Source organism: Nicotiana attenuata, chromosome 1 (assembly GCF_001879085.1).
Source record: "Nicotiana attenuata strain UT chromosome 1, NIATTr2, whole genome shotgun sequence".
NCBI classification, from domain to species: domain Eukaryota; kingdom Viridiplantae; phylum Streptophyta; class Magnoliopsida; order Solanales; family Solanaceae; genus Nicotiana; species Nicotiana attenuata.
In genome coordinates, this window is record NC_031989.1 from 61,314,432 (window position 1) to 61,327,782 (window position 13,351).

At 37.3% G+C, this 13,351-nt stretch overlaps 2 protein-coding genes across 2 annotated transcripts; one reads left to right on the top strand and one right to left on the bottom strand.

The window, feature by feature from the left end:
* On the bottom strand, positions 265-7,296 carry LOC109236562. The gene is made up of 6 exons (XM_019402762.1): positions 6,580-7,296; positions 6,295-6,426; positions 5,644-6,204; positions 4,787-5,580; positions 3,862-4,727; positions 265-809 (listed from the first exon to the last, which is right to left on the bottom strand). The coding sequence occupies exons 1-6, from the start codon at positions 7,294-7,296 to the stop codon at positions 265-267; spliced, it is 3,615 nt and encodes a 1,204-aa protein (XP_019258307.1).
* On the top strand, positions 8,562-11,089 carry LOC109227468 (probable protein phosphatase 2C 14). The gene is made up of 5 exons (XM_019392647.1): positions 8,562-8,984; positions 9,189-9,356; positions 9,763-9,933; positions 10,008-10,187; positions 10,464-11,089. Exons 1-5 carry the CDS (start codon positions 8,676-8,678, stop codon positions 10,899-10,901), a joined length of 1,266 nt encoding a protein of 421 aa, XP_019248192.1. The 5' UTR covers positions 8,562-8,675; the 3' UTR covers positions 10,902-11,089.

The following is a 13,351-nucleotide window of genomic DNA, read 5'->3' on the forward strand; positions in this document are numbered from 1 at the left end:
CTTGAGCATATGCCTCCAATTTGTTGTACTCATCCAAGTAACTGCCCTCCAATTTCTCTAAAACCATTCTCTTTACCCTTTTTAACTTTGAGTCACTCACATTCATACTAAATCTATCCTCTAAATCAACCTTCATCTCTTTAATCTTAAACTTAGGATTATTTTGAATCTTTCTCTTAAAATAATGTGCTAAAGCAGCAGGAGTAGCTCTTCTGTTCTCAAAGACTTCACCACAATCATGTTCATCCCTCCAAGTTTTTATCTTTACCCCTTGATCTTTGCCATCCTTAGAAATAAGATATTAAAGGGACACCCAATATGACACTTGTATCTAAGTCTTCTCTTATCACTCTTATCTACCTTAAGGCCCCTCTTATTAGACACAGCATAATAACCAATAACCTCCTTAGCTTCAGCAAGATCTTTGAAAGTCATACCTTTTTCCAATGTTTTATACCTATCAAGTTGGTCAGTTACCTCACACTTCTTCTGCCTCTCAAATAAACCTAGGGCATCACTATCATAATCACTATCAACACTTTTAATATCTGTATCACCTTCACTACTATCACAGTCAGAAGCAGCAACAGGTACACTATCTATTGTTGCTGTAAACTGGGTAAATACAGGAACATTTACAGTATCATCCAACAGGTCAACACCAAATAATTGTACATTAGTGAAACCATCATTAATTAGGGCTTGAATCTTCCTAATCCCTTCATCCCCATCTAACAAAAAATACCTCCTAGAAGGGTCAAGAAATATCAGCTGTTGTACCTCAACATATCCTATCACTTTAGTGTATTCTTTACACAAATCAATATAAGAGAGATGGTCTACTTCATAACCACTCAACACGTGCACATCTCTCTTAGTATAAGACAACGTAGGTTCCAATACCCACTCACCCCCATAATTAAAATATAAGCTCACTTTATCCACCATCCTTCGGATAAAATCACATGCAACAACAATAAAAAAAGGGCAAAATGGGACCACATCAGCAGTATAATACAAAGCGACAATAAAAATATAAAGATATGAAACCCCACCATCAATTAAAATACAAATTGACAAAAACCATAGCTTTAATGTGTAGGACCAATACGATAAGGACCACCAAAAACAAAAGTAACATAAAAAATTCTAGAAAGGTACAAGAAATAGCTCAAAAACATAAAAACATCACATGCAGCAGACATAAACCTGTCAGTTCCCAAATATTTCCCAACCCTACAATTTAATAACTTTAAGCTGTAAATACTTACTTTAATCGAATAATAATGCAAGATATCGCTGGAAATCAAAGGTCTTCCTGTTTTGAGCGCACCAAATCGGACCAGACAATGAACCCTAAATAAGCCCTAAAATCGCCATTGATAGTTTAGATAGAATAAATGAGAGAAAAAGTAAAAATGAATGTTTTGTCGGTGTGTATATGGTTAAAAGACTGACCCATAGGTAAAAGAAATGGGTCAGATCGGTTTAGTGGGTAAAAAAATACCCAAATATAATGTTAGCCCCACTGATCCACGTGGACAAATGAAATAACGCCACATCAGTTAATGAGATGCACACATAGAATTTCGTTAGTCGTGGGGGTAAATTTAAAAATAAAAATAACGTCCTATATATTTTTAGACGGATAGATGGACAGGGGGCTTTTATAAACCATTTACCATACGATAGGGGTATTTTTGGCCCTTTTTCGTAAATTTTAATAAGAAAAAAATTGAATTTATATGTATTACGGAAAAGGGTCAAATGTATTCCTATACTATTTGAAATGATTTAAATATATCCTTCGTTTGAGTATTTGTCCAATTACGTCCCTAACGTTATACTTTGACACAAATATAACCCTAATTTAAACAGAATGACACGTGACAGCTTAGGAACAAAATAACCCACCCCCAATTTTATTGGGGGATTTGCAGCCGTACCCTATTTTGTGCCACCTTTTAACCTGTATCCTATTTTTAAAAATTAGTGATTTGGTAGCCAGTTGACAAAAAATCCGTAATAATATGACATTTACACCCCTGTAAATCGCGTGATCTGCAACCTCATTCATCAAAAAAAATCTACTCCTCTCCTCTCAGCAGCTTTATCAAAAAACTAGAAACTTCATGCTAATGTAGCACGAAGTTTTTCATGTTGAAGCTAAAACTTCATGCTAATATAGCATGAAATTGTTTTACATTAAAGCTAAAACTTCATGCTAATGCATGGTGAAGTTATTTATCCTGCAGTCTAGAGTTTTGTCATGAACGCAGAAGTTATTTAGTTTATTTGCTAAAATTTCAGTTTAAACATGCTAAAGTTATTTAGTTCATTTGCGAAAACTTCAAATTAAACATGCTTAAGTTTTTGTCTTGCAATATGTAATTTTCTATGAGTTTTTGCTAATGCATGCTGAAGTTATTTAGTTCATTTGCTAAAATTTCAGACTAAACATGCTTAAGTTATTTTGTTCATTTGCTAAAACTTCATACTAAACATGCTTCAGTTATTTAGTTCATTTGCTAAAACTTCAGACTAAACATGTTTAAGTTATTTAGTTCATTTGCTAAAACTTCATACTAAACATGCTTAAGTAATTTAGTTCATTTGCTAAAACTTCATACTAAACATGCTTCAGTTATTTAGTTCATTTGCTAAAACTTCAGACTAAACATGTTTAAGTTATTTAGTTCATTTGCTAAAACTTCATACTAAACATGCTTAAGTAATTTAGTTCATTTGCTAAAACTTCATACTAAACATGCTTAAGTTATTTAGTTCATTTGCTAAAACTTCATACTAAACATGCTTCAGTTATTTAGTTCATTTGCTAAAACTTCAGACTAAACATGTTTAAGTTATTTAGTTCATTTGCTAAAACTTCATACTAAACATGCTTAAGTAATTTAGTTCATTTGCTAAAACTTCATACTAAACATGCTTAAGTTATTTAGTTCATTTGCTAAAACTTCATACTAAACATGCTTCAGTTATTTAGTTCATTTGCTAAAACTTCAGACTAAACATGTTTAAGTTATTTAGTTCATTTGCTAAAACTTCATACTAAACATGCTTAAGTAATTTAGTTCATTTGCTAAAACTTCATACTAAACATGCTTAAGTTATTTAGTTCATTTGCTAAAACTTCATACTAAACATGCTTCAGTTATTTAGTTCATTTGCTAAAACTTCAGACTAAACATGTTTAAGTTATTTAGTTCATTTGCTAAAACTTCATACTAAACATGCTTAAGTAATTTAGTTCATTTGCTAAAACTTCATACTAAACATGCTTAAGTTATTTAGTTCATTTGCTAAAACTTCATACTAAACATGCTTCAGTTATTTAGTTCATTTGCTAAAACTTCAGACTAAACATGTTTAAGTTATTTAGTTCATTTGCTAAAACTTCATACTAAACATGCTTAAGTAATTTAGTTCATTTGCTAAAACTTCATACTAAACATGCTTAAGTTATTTAGTTCATTTGCTAAAACTTCATACTAAACATGCTTCAGTTATTTAGTTCATTTGCTAAAACTTCAGACTAAACATGTTTAAGTTATTTAGTTCATTTGCTAAAACTTCATACTAAACATGCTTAAGTAATTTAGTTCATTTGCTAAAACTNTGAAAATAGAATCCAAGAAAATCTGGGCAAGAGACTGGGCAGTATAGGGGTGAGAAAGAGCAATGAAATGTCCATATTTAGTTAGTCTATCTATAATGACCCAAATAACAGTTTTTCCCTTGGATTTGGGCAACCCTTCAATGAAATCCATGTTAATATCAGTCCAAGGCAGTGAAGGAATAGGTAAAGGTTGAAGGAGTCCAGGATATGCAGATGTATCATACTTGTTTCTCTGGCATGTAGTACATTTGTGAATGAATTCCAAGACATCTTGTCTAATGCCCTTCCAGTAGAAATAGGCCATGACCTCCTTGTAGTGGCATCAATACGCGAGTGCCCTCCAGAAGGAGTGGAATGCCACAGAGTAAGGATTTGATTCCTCAACTTAGCATCATGTCCTATAACCAATTTGCCCTTTCTCCTTAGCTGATTATTAATCCAAGCATAGTGCTTCTGAGGGGAGTGTGGGAGTGAATAAATAAGAGCAATCAACTCTGGATCAGAAGCCCAATTAGCTGTAATAGCCTGCCACAATTCAACTTGAACAGAAGAGACCATTAAGGACATAAGCTCAGCACCATCAACTCTGGAAAGTGAATCAGCAGCCACATTTTCCTTACCCTTTTTGTATTGTATCTCAAAGTCAAAAGGAAGCAATTTAGCTAACCACCTCATTTGGGAGTCAGTATGCAGCTTTTGATCCAACAAATATTTCAAAGCTCTTTGGTCAGTTTTAATAATGAAATGCTGACCAAGCAGGTAATTGGACCATCTGGTGACAGCAAAGACTAGAGCAAGAAGTTCTCTTTCATAAACTAAGAGAGCAAGATGCCTGGGGGCTAAGCCCTTGCTGATAAAAGCAATAGGGTGATCATGCTGCATGAGAACAGCTCCAATACCTGTTCCACTGACATCAGTTTCAACTACAAAGGGAGCAGAATAATTAGGTAGAGTTAGGAAAGGAGCAGTGGTTAAAGCTAATTTGAGTGCAGAGAAGGCTTGAGCAGCACTATCAGACGAATAGAAGTTGTCCTTCTTGAGTAACTCAGTAAGAGAACGACTGATAAGGCCATACCCTTTGATAAACTTCCTGTAATAGCCAGCTAAACCCAAGAAACCCCTCAATTGCTTAATAGTTGTGGAGTTGGCCAGTGTTGAACAGCAGCTATTTTCTTAGCATCTGTAGCTACTCCTTCATTAGAAATGAAATGACCTAAGTATTCCACTTTAGAAACACCAAAGACACATTTAGATTGCTTAGCTAGTAAGCTGTTTTGCACCATAACCTCAAACACTTGCTGCAAGTGTATTACATGATCCTGCAAATTCCTGCTATAAACAAGGATATCATCAAAGAAAACCAAGACAAATTTTCTGATAAAGTGTTGGAATAAATGGTTCATGAGACACTGGAAGGTAGAAGGAGCATTAGTTAAGCCAAAGGGCATAACTAAATATTCATAGTGTCCTAGATGGGTCTTAAAGGCAGTTTTAGGAATGTCCTCTATCACCATTCTTATTTGGTGGTAACCTGATCGAAGGTCAATTATTGAAAAAATCACTGCCCCTGCTAGTTCATCCAACAAGTCATCTATGATGGGAATAGGGAACTTGTCCTTAACAGTACACTGGTTTAACTCCCTGTAGTCCACACAAAGTCTCCACGACCCATCCTTCTTTCCTACTAACACCACAAGTGATGCAAATGGACTGTTTCTATATTGAATCACACCTTGTTGCAACATGTCTTTAATCAGTTGTTCAATGATATCTTTTTTCATGGAAGAATATCTGTAAGGTCGAATATTGATTGGTTTTGTCCCAGGTATCAAAGGAATGCTATGATCAAAAGCACCCCTTGAAGGAGGCAAGGTAGTGGGTTCTGCAAAAACATCATGGTACTGGAATAAAAGTTCCCTAATGATAGCAGGAGTTTGAGAATCCTAAGGAAGGTGTAAAGCATAGAACTGATCATGGCAATGTAGAACGGGATGAGGGTTTAATACTTGCAACATGAAAAGTTGGACATTATCCCCCTTCATCTTGTTGACAGCTTTAGTACTTGAGAGCTTACACTCATCAGACACCCCTTTGAGAAGATGGAACTTGCCCTGATAAGTAAATGACATAGTCAAGGCTGTGTAATCCATAGTAACTGGCCCCAATGTCTTCATCCATAATGCACCCAATACTAGATCATACCTGCCAACTGGAAACACAATAAGATCAGAAGTATAGGCAGTACCCTGCAATAACCACTGAAAATTCCTCACCACCCCGGAAGTAGCCTCCATAGAGTTATTCCCAAGGCTGACATACCCAACTTTAGTGGGTACAATGTGATACCCTAACCTTTTAGCAGACTCACAATCTATAAAATTGTGAGTACTTCCCCCATTTAAGAGAATTTGCAATGGTCTCTTATTGCTATAACCAGTCACATGAATAGTTTGTGCCCCTTGGATACCACTTAATGCACACAAGGAGATCCTAGGGGGATCACCCTCATTCCCAGACCACTCTTCAGTAGTAGCTTCATCTTCTGTTTTCTGAGTCCCTGAGTCTTCCTCTTACCCCATACTCCAAATCCAACACAAATAATTGTTTAGGGAGGTTACACTTATGACCCGGGGTGTATTTATCATCACAAAAGTAACATAGTCCTTGTGCCCTCTGGCCTGCATTTCAGCAGGAGATATAGTCCTTCTAGTCCTGGGTACAGCTGGTGCTCGAGGAGCAGGTAAAGCTAATTTTGGACTGGGCACAGCAATGGTAGAAGACACCTTAGCCTGCACAGGTTCATAAACAGATTTCCTCACAGTAAAGGATGATTGACCCCCAGAATTGGACCTTAGAGCTCTAGCATTAGCAGCTAATGTTGCTTCTGTCAGTCTAGCTAATCTATATGCCTTAGATAAGGTCTAAGGTTCATGCATTTTGACCGGATTCACTAATTCCTCTTTCAGTCCTCCTAAGAAGCAAGATATAGCCTGGTTAACAGATAAGTCACATTGAGCTAACAGTCGAGCAAAAGCAAATTGAAATTTTCTCACTGATCCTGTTTGTCTTAACTGCTTGAGCTCCAGCATCGGATCTGAAAAGTCCTCACTAAATGTTTCAATCAAAGCAGCTAGATATTCATCCCAATCTGGTACATCAAGTGAATCACGACATTTCATATAAGATTGATGCCACACCAACGCTTCATCATCTAAATTCATTGCTACTAAACTCACTCTTTGGTTAAGAGGAGTCTTATCCACAGAATAGTATTGCTCGATCCTATGTAGCCAATTTTTCAAGTTTTCTCCATTAAAACGCGGAAACAGTAGGTTATGATTTCGACTAGAATTAGCACAGTAGGGATTAGGACCTAGAATACCCTGCCCTGATTGAAGTCCTTTATCCCTACCAGTCGACGTAGATGCATTGTCCTTCGATTGTTGATTCAATTGCCAACCATCAAAGGAGCTTTTAAGAGAACTTACCATCTGAAGCAACTCAGCATGTTGCCTATCCATGTCTTCACGAAGCTCCTGCTGTTTCTGAGCCATTTCCTCTCTAAGATCTAGCTGCTGAGCAGCTAAGTCCTCATATTGCTCTTGCAAGTTAGTTGGTGGAACTCCAGTTACTACATCCACAGCTCTGCGAGGCCCCATTATCTACGAGCTCTGATACCAATTGATACCAGATTTTGGAATCGAGGCAATGAAACAGTAAAATTTGAAGAGAAAATAAGAAGAATGTAAGAAGGAGGTAAGAAGAAGACGAAGAGAGAATGGGAGAAGGAGAGTTGAGATCAGATTTTCAAGTTATCATTATCACAATAGCTTTTCATTACATTGTATCTATTTATCTAAGAATTTGAAGGGTAAATGTATAAACTGAATTTTGAACTTGTAACTACTATTCCCGCCAAACAGAAATTTAAAAACACAACTGAAATTTGAAATAGTCTAGGTGGCAATCTAGCTGGCGTCCTAGTTGGGCGCAGCTGAAATGTTTGTATCAATCTAACTCCTCTTAAATATTCTTTCTCTTAACTTTCACGACCTCTATTGATTTTGTTTTCATGCGTCACAAATAAACCTAATGGATCATATTTATTTGTGTAGAAAAAATACTTTTGGCCATATTTAACCTGCAAGACCCAACTTAAAAAAACTTGGAAATACAATACGACCAAACTTCAGATTGCTTTTGTGAAATTTTTTTAAAAATAGAGGCACCCACATGACGAAATACAGTAATGAGGCAGCCGAGAAATTTTGAAGAGATGAAGAAAGCTATATTAGGGAAGCATAGAATACTCATTTCGTTAGGGAAGAAACTTGATCTGAATCGTTTGTTTCTATATTAGGGAAGCATAGAAATTTTGAAGAGTCAAAGGATGTTTTTGAGAAGTGAAGGGTTGTAAAACAAAGAATAAAGTGGGTTTGTGACTTTGTGTCGAAAAATAAAGAAGAAAAGAAAAGGGAAATGAAAATGGTCGACGACGGGGATGGAGTAATGTGATGAAACGACATCGGAGCTGGGGGTGGCCCCACATTTGCCATGTATTTGGTTGGTTATCTATAGAAACTAGAAAGGAATTAATAAGTTTTGAGGGAAATTGGGTCGTGTAATTGGTAAACAATTTGGGATGAATTTTGATTGGATCCGGGTAATAAAAATTAGGGGTGGGTTATTTTGTTCCTAAGCTGCCATGTGTTTTTCCGTTTAAATTAGGGGTATATTTGTGTCAAAGTATAACAGTAGTAGGGATGTAATTAGATGGACACTCAAAAAAGACGATATTTGGCCCCCCTTTTCCATATGTAATATACGAGTGACAAAAACGTTTTCAAATTAGAAATGCCACCCCCCCCCCCCAACCCCGAGTAAAACCACTCACCCCGTCTCCTGGCCCAACGGCTCTAAAACAAAGTCTAACAGTTAAACTGCTTCTAATTCTGCTTTGAACGACTTTGTCATTCCTAGCCGTTGGAGCCACCTTCCAGTCTCAGTTGAACTTTATTCACAGAGTTTCACAATCAAAATGCAGAAAGGCATTTCAACAACCACAGTAATGAATGACAACAATAACATAGCCACTACTGACGAGAATCAAAACATGAAAGCTGATTCTTTCTGTTCTTTAAAACGGAAAAGACCCCCCAAGATTGAGATCCCCAGTTTGTTGTGTGAGATTCGAGTGAATTCAGAGCCGTGTTTCAACAATGATGCAGCTGACACAAAACGTCCCATTTGCTTCAGTGGTCATGGGGTCGGCCTTTTCTGCCGCAAAGGCAAGAAAACCACCATGGAGGATACCCACAAAATAATTTCTACCTCAAATGTCAAAAGGGTAACTAAAAACTGCTTCATTTTTTTGATTTGATTAATTATGAAATGGTTTCAAGTTTCTTTCTTGAAAGACTTGGAATTTTCTAAATAGAGGGACTTGGACCGTGGTAATTCATATAGCCGACCCCAATTTGATTGGGATTTTTGAGGCATTGTCATTGTTGTTGTTGAAAGAACTGAATTTTTGTAGTTCTTGAAAATGAAGGGTTTTTTTGGGGTATATGATGGACACGGAGGGCGAAAAGCTGCAGAATTTGTGGCAGAAAATTTACACTCGTATGTATTTGAAATGCTTGACAATGGTTCAAGCACGACGAGAGAAAAAGCTATTGAGGCTGCTTATTTGAAAACTGATCAGCGGTTTTTGAAACAGGTAATTTCTTGCTTTTTTCGTTGGGTTTTTAAACATACATTTCTCGCTCTTTTTAGTGAACAAAATAGGAACAACTTTGCCGAATTTCTATATTGGAATTCTTGCAAACTTTGGATCTTTGTTTTCTTACTTTTCTTAGCTTGGCAGATGTAGTACAAATATCAGAGAAATTAGGATTTTAAAAGTTTGAGCTATCAAAATAAGAATGTGGAACCATAATCAGCTCAGATTCAATCAGCCATCTCTGATCTCATTTCAAAGGCAATTGCTTCTCTTGGAGTCAAGATTGCAGATATTCTTGTTATTTGGAGTCTGTTATGTTAAGAGTAAAGAGTAAATATATATGTCTTTGTATTAAATTTAGACATTTTTTTGTCTGTTGTACTGTGTCCTGTTGGTTTAACAGGGTTTGGGCAGTGGTGCTTGCTGTGTCACGGCATTAATTGAAGGAAAGGAGATTATAATCTCAAATTTGGGAGACTGTAGAGCAGTTCTATGTAGAAGTGGAGTTGCTGAAGCCCTCACAATAGATCATAGAGCTGAGAGGGAGGATGAGCGGAAGAGAATAGAGGATAAGGTACATCATATTACTTGAAATTAAAGAGAGACGTTGTTGATTATAATTGCTCATTCCGAACTTTTTTGATGCAGGGAGGATATGTTGAACTTCACAGAGGAGGTTGGAGAGTACATGGTGTTCTCTCTGTCACAAGAAGCATTGGAGATTCTCATTTGAAGGATTGGGTACCAGCTGAACCTGACACCAAAACACTCATTTTGGCACCAGATATGGAATACCTTGTTTTAGCTTCTGATGGTCTTTGGGATGAGGTTAGAAGAGAAAACATGTATACATTCTGATTGATGAGGAAGCTTTTGCACGAACAATGCGTAGTACTGATTTCTGCTCGAGTTTAAAGCACTTCTAGCAATATATTATCATTCATCCGGGGGCATATGATACAATGATAATATCAGATTTCCGGTGTACTTTTTTATGTGTGGGGATTTACCAATCTTTGTCATTAGACAATTTGATTACTATAATTTTTGGGTATCCATTGTGGAGATTTTTAGCTGAATTCATTTGGTTATGTTGTTGTTTAGGTGGGCAATCAGGAGGCTGTGGATATGATAATGCAGTATTGTCCAAGGGAAAAGAGAATGCAACTTCCAGTGGAAAAGGGAAAGGAATTTTATTGTTCAAGTAAAACTCCTTCAAAGTTACGACGAGTTCCCATAATCAAGTCAAACACAAGGAAAAGTCGTTCTCCGTGCTGTAAGAAAAGTGTCAACAGTGAAGATGAATTTGGCAATGAAAATGAAAGTCCTCCAAAAAAGGCAAGGCGAGTTTCAACAATGAACCCAACAAAGATGAAGATTAAAATTCATTCTCCAAATCAAGAAAACAGTGGTTTGAACAAGAACCAACCATCCAATGCGCTTGTGGCTGCATGCAGAGAACTTGTAAACCTAGCCGTGTCAAGGGGTAGTTCGGATGATATCACTGTAATGATAATCGATTTGAGTCATTTCAAATGCTAGTTTAGTACTGTTAGTCCGGTCATCCTTAGGAAGTTTCAGTTGCATATACCTCAGAGATTAGCCCTGACAGATGATTCTTTAATTCTTTGAATAATCATGTATGACATAACAAACACAATATGATTTGGAGTAAGTGCAGTGCTGCAGAGTCTCTGATAACTAAAGCTGAATTAAAGAGCGGTTTACAGGCTTTCCACGACTAACGATGCAAGTTCAGAACCATGATTTTGAGCTATTCGAATGCGCGCTAGATTTGGGAGTCCGGAACCTAAATATTATTTTTTTGACTCAAAATACATTAATAAGTGTAAAAAAAAGTTACTTTTCTATATATAGCGTCCAAATACAAGACGCTATACTGCCTGACGATTTGACTGACATATATAACGTCCTAAATTCATACGCTATACATATAGCGTCCAAAACAAAAAACGCTATACCCCTGATTATGCGCCCACCAATAAGTTAACTGACATAACAATAATTTAAATGAGTATAGCGTATATTTAAAGAACGCTATACGTCAAAAAAATTTCATATCCCGGGCTAGCCATTTCCTATATAAAGTGGTTAGGATTTTAGGAAAAGCATTCACAAAAAATTCTAACTCCCATTCAATTTTTTATTATTAAATTCTTAAGCATTTTTTTCGTAATGTCTGAAGAGCGTAGAATAAGAGTTTCATTATATTGGGGGGGGGGGGGTAAGGTTGTGATTGAGAATAACTCTGTGAGGTATAGTTTATCTCCACAGGGTCATGTTAAATTACCACTTACAATGGAGTACGATAAATTGATATCGTTGTTATGCAAAAAAATGGGTGTGAGGAAATGTTCAGTGATACTTAAAGTAACCGGAAGATATCCGTATTCCGTCACTCCGCAAGGGGCTGCTTTTTACTCGGAGTTAAACATCTACGATGATGAAACTTTGAGGGATTTTCTGAGGACTCCGGATGAATACCGGGAATATCTTGTAATCAAAATGTTGGATATGTACGTCAAGGTCGAAGATGTTCCCAACAATGAGGTTGCCGGACAGGTTCCTGATAACCCTCAGTCACCGGGTGGTTATTCTGGAGGAGTTTTTGCCGGACAGGTTCCGGATGAAAGAGTTTTTCTTGATTTAAACTTATCCCCGCCTGCTTTACATAATCCACAAGACGAGTGGTAAGCTTCAATTTTCCTTTGTGTCAAGAAAATCATTTTTGTTGTATTGAATTTGTATTAACGCTCATATATTTAACAGGGGGTACATGCCGGATATGAATTGTACAAATTATGAACCTAAGCATAGTTTTGGTGTGTTGGATCATGGTGGCCCATCCGAGAGTCATCGCCTAAATGAAAATGTCCATCATGGAATTTCATCACATTACGACTTGTAAGTGAAGTGATACAGCTATATGGAAAGTATTTATTAAATTTAGTATCTTATTAGTTTGTTGATTGTGCAGCGAAAATGAGCAAGTTGAACCAAATGTACTCACTCAATTGCCCGAAGACGACGTATTAAATCGGGATCTGGCAGATGCACAGAGTAAGGAAGAGAACAGTGATTACGACAACAATGCTGATGAATCTGGAGACGAGACACCCTTTCCTCGTGAGGATGGTGATGAGGAGGATGAGAAGGAAGGACCTGATTTGACGAGAGAGTATGCTCCACCCCCCCTAGACGAAGAGTGTACGAGTCTCAAGTGCCGTTTCATTCAAGGGAGATTCCTTACCTTGATAACTTGCCAAGCATGCCGGATGTGGAAGCTCTCACAAGGGATTTTGATAAAATTCGAACAACAATGTGGGATGAGTCTAGACCAACGGTGTTGGCAAAGGGCATGCTTTTTCCTGATAAAGCGCGCCTAAGCAGGGCTTGTAAAATGCACAACGTAAAAGAGTGTCGTGAGATGACGGTATGGGAGTCGAGTCCGGTTGTATACAAGGTTGTTTGTCGTAGGTGGTTTTGGCCATGTCATTGGATGTTGCGTGCGAGCAAGAAGAAGACAGGTGTGTGGAAAGTGGGTAAATACATTCCCACCATACATGCGAAATGGACACATTCAAAGGGAATCACTTCAACTTGGATATTGACTTGATTTCTCTTGTTCTTATTCCACACATCGAATCGTCCATAAGGTATAAAATCAAAGAGTGCATTACAGCGGTCCACCAGGAACATGGCCATACCATTACTAAAAGAAAGGCATATCTCGGGCACAAACGAGCGTTTGAAATAGTCTATGGTAACTGGGATAAGTCATTTGCAGATCTGCCTAGGTACATGGCTGCACTGCAGCAGTTTAACCCCGGGACGGTTGTTGAATGGAAGCTTGAGCGGAGTCCGGGTAAACCAGAATATATATTCAATTATGTGTTCTGGGCGTTTAAACCAGCAATTGATGGTTTTTCGCATTGTCGGCCCGTAATATCCATAGACGACACTCATGTCTA